General features: G+C 50.6%; 1 protein-coding gene across 19 annotated transcripts in view; it reads left to right on the top strand.

Annotated features, from left to right (window-relative positions):
• The first annotated feature begins 6,075 nt into the window (after positions 1–6,075).
• Positions 6,076–17,219, top strand: part of MEIS2 (Meis homeobox 2) — a 338,667-nt gene continuing 327,523 nt past the window's right edge. For 4 of the 19 annotated variants that reach the window (XM_069638542.1, XM_069638539.1, XM_069638547.1 and 1 more), the window contains exons 1-6: positions 6,105–6,861; positions 7,816–8,045; positions 9,479–9,620; positions 10,602–10,652; positions 11,217–11,267; positions 12,529–12,678. In XM_069638542.1, coding sequence (XP_069494643.1) covers positions 6,850–6,861; positions 7,816–8,045; positions 9,479–9,620; positions 10,602–10,652; positions 11,217–11,267; positions 12,529–12,678 — 636 coding nt within the window. In that variant the 5' untranslated portion in view covers positions 6,105–6,849. Of the gene's footprint in view, positions 6,862–7,192; positions 7,532–7,815; positions 8,046–9,478; positions 9,621–10,601; positions 10,653–11,216; positions 11,268–12,528; positions 12,679–17,219 lie in introns of those variants that run through there. The other 15 variants (XM_069638533.1, XM_069638532.1, XM_069638540.1 and 12 more) reach the window with 6 other exon arrangements.

Below are 17,219 nucleotides of genomic sequence, written 5' to 3'. Positions count from 1 at the left end.
TCTTCCTCCAGAGGAAGACAGGCTAAGCCGCAGCAATGACTGTCATTGGGGAAATCCGCTGGGGGCAGGGTAGCACTACACGTGAACGAGTGGTACAAGATCACTCCAGACCATTGGGTGTTGGACACGGTGCGTCTGGGCCACTCCCTGGAATTCAAGTGTTCCCCAATCCCCATTCCTCCAGTGTATACCATGCAACCCCACCTTCACATTCTACGACAGGAGGTGGTGCTTATTCTAAAGAAAGGGGCTATAGAATTGGTTCCTGTAACCGAGAGAGGCCAAGGGGTTTATTCCCGTTACTTTGTGGTGAAGAAACCCAATGGCAAGTGGCGGCCCATACTGGATCTTCGGGCATTGAACAAGACTCTGCAACGCCTGAAGTTCAAGATGCTCACGCTTCAAGAGGTTGTTCGGTCTGTACAGCTGGGCGAGTTACTGGCCTTGTTGGATCTGCATGACGCATATTTCCATATCCCTATGCGTCGATGGCACCGTGGATTCCTGCGGTTTGTCGTAGGAGATGATCATTACCAGTTTTGAATGCTCCGGTTCGGCTTAAAGTCGTCCCCCAGGACGTTTACAAAATGTTTGACGCCGGTGGCGGCCTCGCTCCGATGGGAAGGTCATCATGTTTACCCATACCTGGACGACTGGCTGGTACGCGGTTCATCTCCGGGGAAAGTGCAAGAAAGTCTTGGCGCTACCATGCAGCTGTTGCAACGACTAGACTTCGCCGTGAACTTCGAGAAGTCTTTTCTGTCGCCTTCCAAGGACTTGGTTTTTCTAGGGGCAAAGTTTCAGACTCAGCTGGGGCTTGTCAGACCCTCAGATGAGAGGATTTTAAAACTAAAGAAAAAAGCAGCAGAGCGGAAGATCGGTACAAGGGTGTCGGTTTGGACCTACATATCACTGCTGGGGGCCATGGCGTCCTGCATTCCGCTGGTGAAAAACTGTTGTCTCTTCATGAGACGGTTCAGGAATTCCTCCCCGACCGATGGGCTCAGAGTTGCGGATTGTGATCCGACAAAGTGGTAATAGACGGCGATCTAGTGGAAGCGCTTCGATGGTGGCAATGCTCAGACAATCTGGTTCGGAGCATGCCATTGCTGGAACCGGAGTTCCATTTTACAATTATGACAGATGCCTCTCAGACAGGATGGGGGGCACATCTCAAGGACTCGCAGGTCCATGGCCTGTGGTCTCGGATGGAGTCGCGTTTCCACATCAATGTGCTTGAGTTGAGAGTGGTACATTGGGCCCTGAAATCTTTCCTGCCGCGCATATGCAGGTCGGTGGTGAGGGTGTTGACGGACAATACCACCATGATGTTTTACCTCAGAAAACAAGGGGGCACGCATTCCAGGGTGCTGTCGAAGGAAGCACAAGACCTCTGGCATTGGGCTCTGGGGCACGACATCGGCATTGTGGCCTTTCATCTGCCGTGAGTGTTGAATGTGCAAGCGGATGTGCTCAGCAGAGAGGTAAGCCAGCTACATGAGTGGCCGCTGAAGGAGCAGCAGGTGCCCATGCTCTTCCGGAAGTGGGGCCGTCCTTCGTTGGATCTCTTCGCAACGTGGGAGAACAAGCAGTGCAAGGAATTTGCCAGCAGGTGGGCTCATCCCGAGTCTCTAGGGGATGCGTTCTAGTTCCCATGGACAGACCGGTTCACTTATGCCTTTCCTCCGTTTCCACTCATTCGGTGGACCCTCCAGTGGATTCGGAGATACCCATGCTGTGTGAATCTGGTGGCCCTGTTTGGTGCCAGGCAGCTGTGGTTCTCGGATCTCCTTCATCTGTCTGTGGCGGAGCCAATTTGTTTGGCAGTGACGCCGGACCTTCTGTCTCAGGACTAGGGTGCTGTCTGGCATCACGATCTGGGGTCTCTCAGCCTGACGGCTTGGCTCCTGACTTCTCAGAGTTTGGCCTGTTAAAGCTTTTTGGTGACTGTCAGCGCATTTTGGAGGCAGCAACGGCTCTGTCCACAAATGCCTCCTATGTGTGTAAATGGAAAAGGTTTTGTGTGTGGTGTAAGGACCAACCTAGGATGGACCCTTTGAACATTTCACCGGAGCAAGTGTTGCCATACTTGCTGCAGTTGGCAGAAAAGGGGCTGGCATTCTCCTCCAATACATTTGGCAGCAATTTCTAGATTCACTCGAAAACGGCATGGAATGCCTCTGTTTTGTGATCGTCTCATCAAGCATTTCTTGAAGGAGTTGTTTCGTACCTTTCCGGCAGTAAAGAAATGTCCTCCGTCATGGAGCCTTAATGTGGTTCTATCAGGTCTGATGAAGCCTCCTTTTGAACCAGTGTCGTCAACGCCTTTGCAGTTTTTGTCTTGGAAGGTGGCTTTTCTGGTGGCCATTACTTCGGCCAGAGTTGCAAGCTTTGGTTGTGGACCCTCCATACTTGAGGTTCTTCAAGGACAAGGTGGTGTTGGCTACTAATCCGCACTTTATCCCAAAGGTGCCAACAACATTTCACAAACTTTCCTCTATTGTGTTACCCTCTTTCTTTGCTTCAGCCTCCACGCCTGCAGAGCGGTCTTTGCATTCGCTGGATGTAAAGAGGGTGTTAAAGTTTTATTTGAGTCGTACTCAGGAGTTCAGACTTTCTAAGCAGCTGTTTGTGGCTTATGGACCGTCCGTCAAGGCACGGGCAATCTCCAAGCAAGGAATTTCCTGTTGGGTGTCGTCTGCTATCTCATTCTGCCACACTAAAGCTGGGAAGCCTTTGGAGAGGAATCCGAGGTCACACTCGACGAGAGCTACGGCTTCGTTTGTGGCATTATGGTTGGTTATTCCGCTGGTGGACATCTACCAGGCGGCCTCCTGGGCGGTGATGCATACCTTTACTCGACATTGCTGTCTGGAGAAGCAGCATGGTGAGGATGTGCAGGTGGGACGGGCAGTCCTGCAACGCCTGTTTCAATAAGGTAAGCCCCACAGCTTCGGGGTATTTGTTTGAACTTGATCACTTGATGGGTTTCTTTGTCTCATGTATATGATTCTGTTCCTAAATTGGTTTGCAATATGCACTCCGCCATGCATGATGGATACTGCTATGTAATCTATTCACAGCATGTGAATCCTTGAAAGACCCATTGCTGGAGAAGGGAGTAGTTTCTTACCTGTAACTCCATTTCTCTTGCGTTGGTATCTTGCATGGATTCACATGCGCCCACCGGCCGCCCCTGCATGCAAACCTGTTCGAGTTGCCTCCACTTTGGAGGTTAAAATCTGAAGGGAAGCCGCAGGGGCGGGGCTATTTATACCCTACGTCCTATTGGTGGTGGCTAACGCACCCAAAAAGAACGTTGATAGGACACAGAAGTGTCGAAGTTTTCCCTAGGAAAACGCTAAATTAAAATGACTGAGGTTCCCCAGCCTGACGACGGGGACTACTCACAGCATGTGAATCCATGAAAGATACCAACGCTGGAACAATGGAGTTACAGGTAAGAAACTACTCCCTTCCATCTCGCCCCATATGTGCTTGGCAAAGACAGTGCCACATCATTTTTGTAGCTTCAAAATGCAGTTTTGATGCAAGGGAATAGCGCTCAGCAGAGCCAGTCCAGCCATTCTGCTGGTAACTGCTGAAGTGCAGTTTCGTGATGTAGGGGAATTCTGCTGGGCTGATAAATGGACCCCACACTATGTAAGTAGAACTGAGCCCTTGGAAACCAAAAGGTGGGGAGTCTGCTTGCCTTGAATCCTTTCCCTTTATAGTGGGCATGGGGGCAAAACGGTGTAGATCCTTAGCCTATGTAACCAAAAATATTAATGTAATTAATTCCCCATTTGGCAAAACACTACGGGTGCATTTTGTTAAAATTCGAAATTAACGACGCTCACTTCCCATTGTGTGCTGGAAACTAGCCTATAAATTTATTGTGTAATCCTTGTTGTCCAGCTGACACTGACTTCTTAAGGAAGAGGGGTGTCTTTGTTCTTTAACCAGTCCAATCTTTGTATCTTTGTATCAACATAGGGCTTTGAGTAAGGGGGGTCTGAAATCCAAAATTCCCCAAAGCATTCCAATTTTTCTGTCTGACTTACCAACCTAGACCAAAGCAAGAGGTCTGAAAAACAAAGCAATAGCTCATCCTGTGTTTATTTTAAACCAAAAGTGTGGGCGAAATTATAATTGCCACATGTGTTTTTACCAATCTTAAAATCCTACTGCTACCGTTTTAAGCCTGCAGGAAAATCAAAATTGCACATTACATAAGTGCATTTGTATTGATCAGTGTAATTACTTTGTCTAGTGAAATTTGCAGGAAGTAAGAATTGTGTCTGTGTTCTTTTTAACTAATTTTTGTGATGTATTTATGCTGAGAGAAGTTGATTGTGTTGTGCCGTGGATAAAGTGGTGTTTTTGACATGTTCGTGCTGATTTCTATTATTGTTAATTTAAATAAATACCAATATATTTCCCCTACACCAGCCTGGTTCTTGGCTCATTGGTAGTTCAGGGGAGAGGGATACAAGGGACATGATATGTGTCTGAGATGGGGCTAAAAAAAAAGAATCTGTGAAACGGTTTGTTGCATAACCACGTGAGTGTGGAGGGAGGATCTGCGTGTGTTGAGAGTGTCTTCTCAATAAACCGTTACATCTGCCTACACTACTGCCTGTGGTGTGGCAGTGGGATCTGCAAATAGTTGTGTTTGCGGGGCTGCAGGCTGTACTGCTAGCCTCTCCTCTGCCCTTGCAGTGTGGGTCACATGCCTGCAGTGTATGATCTTCTCATGCCTGCCTGCCTCGCTGCTTTTATTGGCAGTTGGGTCTGCAAAGCTCTCTGTGTTGCAGGCTTTCCTCTGTGCTTGGGGAGGTGCGGCCCGCGGGTTATGCTATGAACCGTCCCTGCCTTTGCAGTGTGGTTCGCCTGCTTAAGTCCAGCATGCAGTGTGTGCTTTACTTTTTATGAATACTCTGCAAAGCTCTATGTGTTGGCGATTTAGCTTTGTTTTTGGGGGGTTGCAGGTTATACTGCGAGACTGTCTCTACCCTTGCAGTGAGGGTCGCCTGCTCGTCTTCTGCATGCAGTGTATGATCTCCTTCCTCTGCCTGCCTCACTGGCTGAGGTGTGTCAGTTTCCTCTGCAAAGCTATATGTATTGATAGCTTTGCTCTGGGTTTTGGGGCCTGCAAGTCATGCTGTGAGCCTCTCCCTCCCCTCGCAGTGCGGTACGCCTGCTCGGCTCCTACATGCAGTGTGTGGTCTCCCTCCACTGCCAGCATCGCTGCCTGTGATGTGGAAGATCGATCTTCAAAGCTCTGTGTTGGCTGGTTTGCGCTATGGCTGCAGGTTATGCTGTGAGCCTCTCTCTCTCCCCTCGCAGTGCGGTACGCCTGCTCGGCTCCTTCATGCAGTGTGTGATCTCCCTCCTCTGCCTGTGGTGTGGAAGTTAGCTCTGCAAATCTCTGTCTTGGCTGGTTTGCACTGTGGCTGCATGTTATGCTGTGAGCCTCTCCCCTGCCCTTGCAGCGCGGTTCACCTGCTCGTCTTTTGCATGCAGTGTGTGGTCTTCCTCCTCTGCCTGCTTCGCTGCCTGTGTTGTGGAAGTTCACTCTGCGATGCTCTGTATTGGCGTGCTTGGGCTGTGTTTTGGAGCTGCGGGTTATGCAGTGAGCCTCCCCCTGTCCTCGCAGTGCGGTGCGCCGCCTCCTCTACTGCATGCAGTGTATGGTCTCCGCCTTCTGCCTGCTTCGCTGCCTGTGGTGTGGAAGTTCGCTCTGCATTGGCGTGTCAGCGCTGTGTTATGGGGCTGCATGCTACGCTGTGATCATCACCCTGCCCTTGCAGCGCGGTTCGCCTGCTTTGTACGGTCACGGTGTTCCTCTTCTGGCGAGATGTGTGTGTATGAGGCTGGGCTCTGTGTAGAGCAGGCTTTGCGTGCCTCCCCGCCCCTCCTCTCACACTGAGAGCACTGCTGATTGCCTGCTCGGGTTGCTCTCCCTCTCCCTCCCTTCCCCTCTCTCGCAGGACTGGCTCTGGCCGGCAGCACTTCCGGGAACCGTCATCCATTCTCCCGCCGCCGATCTGTCCCACAAAGTGAGGCTGTGCTATAAGCCAGGCAGCAGCCAACCTGCCAACACTCACTGACACTCACTCATCCCTGAGACAGGCAGCGACAGCCCTGGCCCGGCACCCGCAGCACTTTACAGACTCCTGTGGGAGGGGCCGAGCCAAGGGGCGCCCTGGGCTTCCCCCACCAGAAAAAAACACCCCTCACCCAAAAAAGGCCATCGGAGTCACTGGAAAAGAGGGGGAGGACACCGCGACAAGCAAAGCTGGACTTTGTAAAGCCTGAAGTCTCCTCAACACCATCCTCCTTGCGCCACCCCGACATCCACTGGCTGCGATGATTGACAGCTGGAGTGGCAAAAAGCCATGCGAGTGCACGCTCTGGGTCCATGTGGGCTGCTGACGGCTCGCTCCAAGCCTTCGCTTTTGGGAGAATTGACAGTCTATGTATCTATGTGTCTTCGGAGCCCTTGCTGATCACCTGGGGAAAAAGGAAACACGACAGCGTTGAAAGAAGGCGGAAAAGCACGACTATTGACGGAAGCTCTGGCCAGCATTTTCCGCTGGTTTCTTTTTGTTCTTTTTATTCCTTGTTTGGGATTTTTTTGGGTTGCATTTTCTGACCGTCTTGGAGAATAGGAGACGCCTATAAGTGGATTGTGAGGATAGAAAGTCCAATCCCCTTCCCCATCCCCCACAAACTTCTTTACGTTGTCACCTGGAATCTAGCTCTGAATTCACTTTCTTTGCACTGGACTGGAGGATATATTAGCTGTACAACGAGGCCCCACGGAATTCACCCGAGTGCAGGCTGATGGCGCAAAGGGTAGGTACAAAACGTTGCCCAGATAAATCCTCAGTGGTGAGGGGGGGGGGGTGAGGGGGGAGGGGGGCTGCAGTTGCTGATTGCTGCCACTCTAGAAAGAGAGGCAGAGCGACGAGGGCCACCGAAAGGAGCAGTGCTGACCCTGTTCCCCCCCCCACTCCCTCTCTGCTCCAGCCCGCAGCTCTCTGTGTGGACGGGCACTGTGCGTGTTCCGCTGCTGCCTACACCAAGGACTGCAGGCCTGTGGCTGCCTCCCGTGGTCCGCGTTTCTGTGTGTGTGTGTGTGTGTGTGTCTGTCGCGTGTACTCATGCTGTGGCCGCCTCTGCCACTCCAGACCCTGGCAGAGAGTCCATGCATGCCCTTCTGGGTCTCTGGATGGCAGACACCTTCCTGAGCGTGCGGCCGCCTTCCACAGCGGAGTAAGGAGGAGATAGGAGGGCAGTGCGGAGCCAGTGGCGGCCTGTGTGCATGTGTGTGCGCCTCTCTCTCTCTTCCTCTATCCCAGCTCTGGGTGTACACACACACACACACACACACATCCCCACCTCAGTCTGTTGCTGTCTGCCACAGCCATCGCCACTGCCGCTGCTGCTCCAAGGCTCGGTCTGGTTGGTTGTGTGGCTCACCAGCGGGGATCTGGGAGAGGATTTAGCACGGATCATGTTTCTGGTAACTTTCTTTCAATGATGTTTGTGAAACGCCTTGCTTGCTTCCCTACTTTTACTTGTATTAGAATGCCAGTCTATGCTGCTCCCGCTCATGTTGTTATATTTTTGTGCTCGTCTGGCTCTCTTGCCCTGTGCCCGGCCTTGCATGGCCAGCCGCGTCCATGGCATGGGCGACTTTTGTGGCATTTTTCGGCGCTTTTGCGTGGGTTCCTGGATTGATGTGTCCATCTAACCCCCTCTGGCTGTTTCTGTCCTTTCTTTTTCTTCCTCTCTCTCTCTCAACAGTACGATGAACTCCCCCACTACGGGATGGACGGAGTGGGGGTGCCCACGTCGATGTACGGGGACCCCCACGCACCCCGACCGATCCCACCGGTACACCACCTCAATCATGGCCCCCCGCTCCACGCCAGCCAGCACTATGGGGCCCACGCCCCCCACCCCAATGTCATGCCCAGCAGTATGGGGTCGGCTGTTAACGACGCCCTCAAGCGGGACAAGGACTCCATCTATGGGTAGGTGTCCGGCACCCGCCGAGCGCTATTGATTATCGATTGCTTGTATTGGCAGCTCCAGGGGTGTGGGGTTGGGGGAACCCCACACACCCGCGGGCACTGCAGGGCGAGCTAACAGGATCCCCGGAGCTCTGCATTTAGACACCCTATAACCCAGAGCAGACTCCGGTGCAGCAGGCGCGCGCGCATCTCCCCCCCTCCACCCCACACACACACACACAAGTGTCCCACAAACGCACGGCCACTGATCGGATCTGCCAGCCGGGGTCAGCGGCATGCACGGGTTGCGGGGCTCCTTATCGTTTATAATTGTGCATCCGTCCTTGTGTGACCACGAAAGTGACACCGTAAATAAAGGCGAGGGCGACACACATTATGCGCCGTTATTATAAGAGCCGTGGCCGTCTTTTTTTGCGGAAATCCTACGGTCCTAGTCTTGGCCCAGACCCTTTAGGTGTAGTGTATGTGGCTGGGGGAGGGGGGGCCTAGGGAAGGTCGAGGAGATAACCGGCAGCCCCTCCTGGCCCACGGCAGGAATATGTTGTAAATACTATGACAATGTAGAGCCCCGTCGTGATGTGTTCTTTATTAATATTGCGTGCAGGATGTGGTGCCGCCCGGCGCCCTGTGGCGGCCGAGCCTTGTGCATATTTTGGAGAGTTGGATATATACGTTCTTTCCGAGAAGCTGAAATCACGGGCTTCTCCGGGCCCGGGGAGGGGGCCTGCCTTCCTGGTGTGCGCCAGCTCCGCAGGGCACTATCCTGATTCCCACGCGAACATCGGCCACTGTTGCCATTTTGAAACAGCAGCGCGATGCACTGTTAAGCAGACATTAGAAATATAGCCAGACACTTGGGTTACTGGCGTGCAGTTGCCAACGACACACATGCTACCTCGGGCCAATTCATCTGTGCATAAACTGGACACATTCTTAAGGGGCCTTCCAAAAACATTATCTAAATTAATTGTACTGCCGCTGCTGTGCATTGTAAAATATCATTGCTGGTAGTAAAAGCGACGAACACGGGGGACGCCCGTGTGTATGCATGCACCCACACGTGTGGGTGTGTGCGCATATGTATGTGTGCACGGGTTTGTGCATATATATGTATAGATACATTTGTTTAGGTATGCGCGCGCGCACGCACACACACACACACACAATATGCGTGCATTCTACAATGCGGGGGAAATGCTTTCTTTGCATGTGCTGGTGCGCTCAGGTCCACAGGACGCATGGCGAAGATGCACCCTGAAAGCGTTTTACCCGAGCCACAGGGCCCGCGTCCTTACGGTGCAGCTTTACTGCTCACCACTGCACACGCGAAGCCGACCTTAGGGTGGCCCTATTTGCTATGCCGCGGGTGCCGAGTTGTGCATGCTTGCGCTGTGTTGATCCCGCTGTTTTAACCCTCCTTCTTACCCCCGCAGCCACCCGCTCTTCCCCCTGCTCGCCCTGGTCTTTGAGAAGTGCGAGCTGGCCACCTGCACCCCTCGGGAGCCCGGTGTGGCGGGCGGGGATGTCTGCTCCTCCGACTCCTTCAACGAGGATATCGCGGTCTTTGCCAAACAGGTCACTGCATTTTTGCCTCTCTGTAGCTCTCCATAGTGCCTGGCTCCGCGGGGGCAGCACCTTATTTCATAATAAATTCATATATTTCATGTATATAACTCGACCTGTTTCCGCGCCTGATTGCGGCAGCGCATCGATATCATACATGCACGTAAGGCACTGTTTCTGGGAGCTAAATAAAACATATGTTGACCATTTTGCAAAGCGGCAGGCATAAATGCCATTGCAGTCAGCCTGGGAGTTTGTGTGTGTGTCAAATATTCTAATAGAGATTTCAAAACAGACTGGAGCATATCTCGGCTCTGGGAGCGTACATTGCACATTTCTGTGAAGCAGTATGCATTACATGTATGCGGGCCAGCATGGAAAACATTTCTGCAAATAGTTAAACAAGCTGCAGATCTGTAATTGTGTGGCTACAAGCGCTCTCTCGTGTGTATTCTGCGAGCGCCTTTATGGCATTTTCCATCAAGCTAGCTACGCAGAGGGCATTTCTATATATATTCGTGGCGTGCACTAGATTTATATATGCCTGCTTGTATACAAGCTCGCTCGTATATACGCAAGCACACACACGAAACTCAATGTTATTCATAATGTAACTGCGTTGCCTATAAGCCTTTGTGTGTCCAGAATAAGGCTCAAAGGGACAGTCGTCCAAATCCTGAACCTTGAAAATTAGAATAAAACATTGTATGAGAACCTTATTTTAATGTCTATACTCCAAAAAAGATGACACAAACACACCACTAGAAGCGTCTTGTATTTGTCTGGGGTCCCTCTCAGCGCAGAGCCCCTTCTCTGGAGACAGGGCCCGGGGCTGGTTAATGTTTCAGCGGGACAGACGGCCCTTCTGGGGGCTTGCGCACGCCTCGGCGATGAAACATTACCGCTTCCACGCACCCCCGAACCCCGTCTACATAGTTCTGCTTTGCCTGCAGTCCGCTTTGTGCTCACGCCTCTTCCCTTTTGTTTTTGTAGGTTCGAGCGGAAAAGCCACTTTTTTCTTCAAACCCAGAATTGGACAATTTGGTAAGAAGCCCACAAGCCTTGACTTATTTCTGGATTAAAGTGCGAGGTTAAGACGGCTGCAGAGTAAGGATTAAACCCAGGACGGGGTCAGTGCACTCCTCGGCGAGGCGCTCTTCTGTTTTAAAGGGCTCTGAAAAGAGAGTTTAACTTTCTAAATGCACACGCAGGGAGGTGGAAACTGCCCCGAACCCCGGGAGGCTGCAGGAAAGCACCGCTTAGAAACTTTCACGACCGTCCCTCTGCTTATTTGGGCCATTTCACTCCTAAACGGGCTCAAAGCCTGCCCCGAAAGTGCTTGCCCGCTCTGTGATCTCGGCGGGGCCCCCCTTTCCGCCTGGATGTCTGTTTTGTTTGCCAAGGGGGAGTCTTTTTAGCCGACAGAGGAGCGGGCATTAGTACACTTTGCCATGGGTAATATTAAAATGAATGCGAGAAGCGCGAGCGGGACGGAGGAAAGTGAGGGCAGAATGGGTGCAATGCGGGCTCATTAGTCATGGGCTGCATGGGAAGGGTATGGACAGAAGCGAGGGCGCCCCGTCTCACCCACTTGCCCCTCTCTTGCAGATGATCCAGGCGATCCAGGTGCTGAGGTTTCATCTCCTGGAGTTGGAAAAGGTAAGCGTCTAGTGTAGCAAGCGGGATATTTGGGCTTAGTCCGCGAACTCCACGGGGGCGGCCCGGGTGTTTAGAGAAGTTCAAAGTTGCAGCATTTGGCTTTTTGACCCTTCAAAGAAGTAACTAGGAATTGTGGTCCTTTGGCAAAAAATAAATTTAAAAAAAAACCCTTTCTTAAAAATCATGTTCCACCACATGCAATGTATTTGGATTTCTAGACAGGCCGCCCCTTCACCCCACATTTGAAGTGATCCCTGCCCATTTGTGGAAGTAAATGGTGTGACCTCGCCGAGGTGCCAACCCGGCTCCCTGTGGCCGCCAAACGTTGCTTTAGCTATTAACCCCCCAACATTAAGAAAATAAAGGGAGGCAGCGCCGGCGGCGGCGGCCGTGTTCGCGAACTCCCGCCACCGCACCCGGACGCCGGAGCCGGCTCTGCGTGTTCCCGCCCGATGCTGGTCTTACTTGTTGCTTCTTTGCCCCATCCCTGGAGTCCAATAACGGCAGCGGCAACCCCTCGATTGCTTCCTTGCTTTCCGCCATTACGCTTCCTAATTATGCTGTTCCCCTGGAAGTAGTACGCATGGGTAACGATTCTTTCTTTCTTTCTTTCTTTCTTTCTTTCTTTCTTTCTTTCTTTCTTTCTTTCTTTCTTTCTTTCTTTCTTTCTTTCTTTCTTTCTTTCTTTCTTTCTTTCCCGCTATTTAATTCTCCCGGCTCCTTTCTCTTCTCGACCTGTTCTTTTTTCCTCTCCCTTTCTCTCGGCTTCTTTCTTTTGTTTCCGTCTCATCGTGTTCTTGTTTCTGCTCGTTCTTCTCCCTGCACCTTTCCGTTCTTTCTTTCTCTCGCGTTCTATGTGCCTCGTTCTTTCTCTGCTCATTTCAATTCTTTCGTTCTGTTATTGTGTAACTCTTTTCTTTGCAGCTTTCTGTTCTTTTCTTCTCTCGTTTTTCTCCTCAGTTGTTTTCTCTCTACTCTTTCTGTTATTCTCCTGTTCATTTTTCTCTCGCTTGCTTTCTCTCCCTCTGTTATTTTCCCCCACTCTTTGCTCGTCTCTTTGTTCCTGTCTGTTCCTTCATTTCCCCCTGCTTCTCCGCTATGTCTTTCTCTCCGCGTTTTCTCTTCTCACCCCTTCGGCTTTTTGATGCACTCTTTTCTCTACCCTTTTCCCGTTCTTTCCTCCTCTGGCCCCTGTCTGCGCTTTGGCGATGTGCTTTATAACCTGTGGTTGTTGACAGCTTCTCGCCTCCCCCTCCGGCAGGTCCACGAGCTGTGCGACAACTTTTGCCACCGCTATATAAGTTGCCTGAAAGGAAAGATGCCCATCGACCTGGTCATCGACGAGAGGGACGGCAGCTCCAAGTCGGACCACGAGGAGCTCTCCGGCTCCTCCACCAACCTGGCGGACCACGTAAGTGCCGCGGCCTGGTGGCCTTTGCATGCAGCTTTCCAGGCAGGCCCGCGCCAGGACTGGCGGCAGGGCAACGTTTCAGGGTTGTGGCACCGGGAGGTAAAGCCTGGGTGCAATTAGAAAGACATAAGTACTTCTCAGTGAAAGCGTTCGGTGGCGCCTGGAGCACCTCGGTAAGCTGCGAGGCGCGGGTTATTAGCAGGGCGTTCTGGGGAGCTGGGCTGCAGCACGGCACGGCACGGCTGCCTGACTCTAGCCGACTCGTGGCCACCTTTCCGTGGGCCTTTTGCTTGGCATGGACGGCTGAGGCTGGATGCGAGCCTCGGCCCTTGGTGCACGATGGATGGATAGCTAGCCCACTGTTTCTGGCTTCATCGGAGGGAGTGGAAGCCACACTTGGTAGCAGGGCGGGTGTGTGTGTGTGTGTGTATGTGTGCGCGCGTGTGTCTCTCCGCTGAAAGGAGTGGGTGGGAAGCTCCGTTTATTTATAGGGCTAAGCTCCCTGTGGAGCGAGGATTTACACATTTAGATTCAATTGAATGCGTAAACTGAATGCAACAGTTTTTCCAGTGGTTGCAATATTAATGTAGTGTGGTGCGCGTGAGGGTTTACCAAGAGGTGTAAATTCTCAATTAAAATGACGAGAGCGCACCAGGGCTCGCACCAGGGCTCCCTGCTCTCTTGCACCCGCCGCGCAATTAAAGTAAGTTAGGCACACACATTGAACATTTTGGCCATTCTTTACACGCACTCCGGTGGCCTTTCTGTGCTTTTTTTGGCTTGATCTCATGATAGTTTTGGTCTATTTGAATATTCCATTAGCTCCGGTGGAGCCTTAATCTATTAAATCATGCTCTTAACACTGATATGTGTGAGCAAATAATTGACCTAAGGCTCAACATGACTATATTTTTGTGAGGGGGGGGGGGCACACGTGAATTTGATCAGAAACGCAAGATGCAGCACCGAATTGCCCGTCATGCGTGTGCAGCGCTTCACAAAATACATACAAAAACATGACAACATGAATATTGGGCGCCCGTGGAGTGGGCAGCAGCGGTCACTGATATGTTGTTATTGTTACCTTGCCTAGTGGCAGTTGGCATGTTTTGTAAAAGGTTCCGTGTCTGGTATGTTTTCGTCACTTTGTGAGGGGCATCCCGTGCCATGCTGGGATGGCAGAATGGGGCCCGCGAGTGTTTATGCCGCGGAGAGAGATTAGGTGAACTCGCTTCTCATGGGGGCCTTGGCAGATGGCGAACGCTAAAGCCAATTTGCTCTGCCCTCGTGAAGTATTTAAACGCAAGCCCAATCATGGAACAGGGTTGCACGGGGTTAGCTTTCTGATAATTTGATAACTATTATCTCTGGTTAAAAAAAAAAGACAGTTGCCGTTGCCTCTGCAGCTTTCCTCCCACCCTTTTCAAAAATGCCCTCCAAAATATGACAGCCCATTTATCCCGCGCATGTTAAGGTTCCCCACCTCATTGACTACCCTCATTTAAAGCCCTTCATTGGCGCAGGTCGGAGCTCAGACATTTTAGGTTAGCCCCCCTACTATTTGTTTTGAAAGGAAGCAATCATTTGTGCAGCCAGAACACCAACTGGGGGATGAGTGCTCGTATCACACATTTGCTATCTGCGTGCTGTGAAACATCAATCCTGTCCTCGGGTTTCCTGATGTCAGTTCTTTTTTAGTAGCTAAGCAGAGAGGACATGTTATGGAAGCTATTAATAGCTGATCAGTTTTCTGAATTCACGCTAAGAGTTGCAAGCACTGGACAGAATGCGCCTAATCCCCGTGCTCCGCGACTAGGCCTTTATTTTGGAAAGAAGGCACATTTCGGGACAGAAAGTTTGAGCACATTCTGGAGGCAAGTTCCTTTCTCTCCATGCACATATTGCCAGTTTCCTCCCGCACGCTTCCGCCTTCCCCATTTGCTCTCATAGGCACATTCAATAGCCCGAGGCTACATCTCCATTGGGCTCATTTGGTGCACGATGGATTAGGGGGAACTGTGCTATGTCGCGCTGTTTGCATTGTGCGCGCCATGAGCCCCATTGTCTCTCAGCAGCAAATTCTGCTGCTTCACTTGTTCCCAGAAATGTCCAGCCATGTGTACAGTGGCCGAACGAAGGGCACACTGAACACTATTGGGCGAGGACATCTTTTTGAAATGTGCCCTCTTCTGGCCCGCTCTTTGGATCCGTTGCGTCTTCATTTGCACAGGGCCGTGCCGAGGCGCTTCCGCTGATTGTGCTCTGCATAATGACAGCTGCAAAGACGCAGAGGTTAATGTGTTGTGTGCTAGGGATTTCCCTTGTGCAGGTGACAGTTTGGTGACAGAAGCTTGACACCCCAAAACACATACGCCGCTTCCCTTATTAAACGGTGTCAAACCATATCAAGTGACGGCCTGGATGAGCGCCCAGGACACTTGATACTAATAACCTCCGTTTAGGTCTGAGAATTGAAAATAAAGCTATGAGTTAAATCACAGATGCAAATGTGTATCACGCTTGGGTTCAAGATCCTACCTGGCCATTAACCTTCGATTTCACGTAATTTAAGAGTATCTTCTCTACGTAGCATGCATTTGGACATTTCTAAAAAAGATGTATGTTTGTTTCTATCATCTTTAGACCATGAGTATACACAGCGGTATGAGGTTAGGGTCTTCGTCTTAACTCAAGCATGCAGACTTCAGGGATGGGACCGCGATCAGGTTGGAGTTCACTTTCAATAAAAAAAGATACCTACCAGTTATATACAGTACAAAGCGAGAAATCAGTGTCTTATTGCCCAGCTCAGTGATTCCCATGCTATGAACCTACCCCGGATGAAAGGCTTGAGCTGGATATGAACCTGTTGCCTGGACGTCTGCTGTGGGTACTCAGTGCAGGAGGCTATCTTGCTGGTCCTTACTTGCTTCTCTAGGACTTTGCTTCATGTCCTGAAGGAGCACTCGCTCCCACCCTGCCTTGATATAATGATCTTATATAGCGCGTGCTTCCGCAGTGTTGCACATAGTGAAATATTTTACGCGTCTGCGGGCTCGTAAGTCAGTAGATGGTGTGGTCTCGGTATGCAGTAATGCTCAGCGTCTTCCCTTGATCCGACAAAGTGTGCAATTCAGGTCCCCTCCTTCTGGACGGAAGGGATTGTCTTTCAGTGCCTAGACCCGAGTTTCAGAGATGTATTTTAGTTTGGTTTTCTTGGGAGGATTTCATGGAGTGAAAGAGGGGAAGAAATCAGAATATTCTGTGGATAAATCAATGGTCATTTGAAAATGTATATATCCTAAAAGAACACAAGTCAAGGCAACTGCGCCGAGTTGTGGATTATTTCATTGGTATTTTGATGGACTGCACAGTCTATCAAGTTCTCGTTGTGTTTAGCCTTACTATACGTTTCTCTGGATTCCTAGCCACAACATATTGCTGTGCATCCGGCAACCACTGGCGTATTTTCCGTACGATACAGCATTTGGTATCTCTTATCCATATGCCCTGTTAGGGTGCTTGTGTTTGCAAATATGCTGACATTTCGGTGGTTTGTTTTCTGGTCCTCGTCGATTTACTGCTCGATTTGTTGAAGCGCTGTGACTTGCATGGTCCCTAAATGAAAATCCCCAGTCTTTGTAAACTCACAAGCACTCACACTCTTAATGTCCACTTTAAATTGCTCGATGTGCGTTTGGACTTTGTGAAAAGGTGTTTTGTTTTTCTTGGTAGTTGGGTGATTTCTTGAGAGCCCTTGGCACTGGTTGAGGACTGTCACTAGATGCCTTATAGATGGTAGGCTGGAAACAAGTATGTTGGGGTACAATTATTTGACATAAAACCCGTTGTTGCTTTACGACTGTAAAGGCATGGTAGATGGAAGGGATGCAGGAAGCAAATATGTTTGAAGCACCGTTGGCTGAGAATGCCCCGGGCATTGCTTGACGACTGTAACTGCATAGCAGATAGATGGTATGGTCGGTAACACGTATGTTGGGTACTATTGTTTGAGAAAAAGCCTGGGCATTGCTTGACAACTGTAACTTCTTAGTAGATAGATGGTATGGTCAGAAACACATATGTTGGTTACTATTTTTGAGATAAAGCCCGGGCATTGCTTGACGGCTGTTACTGCATAGCAGATAGATGGTGTGATCAGAAACACGTATGCTGGGCACTATTGTTTGAGATAAAGCCTGAAAGCCCCGGGCATTGCTTGATGACTGTAATTGCTTCGTAATAGATGGTGTGGTGGGAAACACATATGTTGAGGTACTGTTGTGTGAGATAAAGCCAGGGATATTGCTTGATGGCTGCAACTGCTTGGCTAATAGATGGTATGTAGGAAACACGCATGTTGGGGTACTATTGTTTGAGATAAAGTTCGGGACATTGCTTGACGGCTGTAACAGTTTGGCCAATGGGTGGTATGGTGGAAAGCTCGTTTGTTGGGGTAATTTGATTTGAGATAAAGCCCAGGGCATTGCTCGACGACTGTTACTGTATGGCAGATAGATGGTATGATTGGAAACATGTAT

Source organism: Ambystoma mexicanum, chromosome 14, assembly GCF_040938575.1.
Source record: "Ambystoma mexicanum isolate Mex_15411 chromosome 14, UKY_AmexF1_1, whole genome shotgun sequence".
Lineage (NCBI taxonomy): Eukaryota > Metazoa > Chordata > Amphibia > Caudata > Ambystomatidae > Ambystoma > Ambystoma mexicanum.
This window is presented reverse-complemented; position numbering and strand designations above follow the sequence as displayed.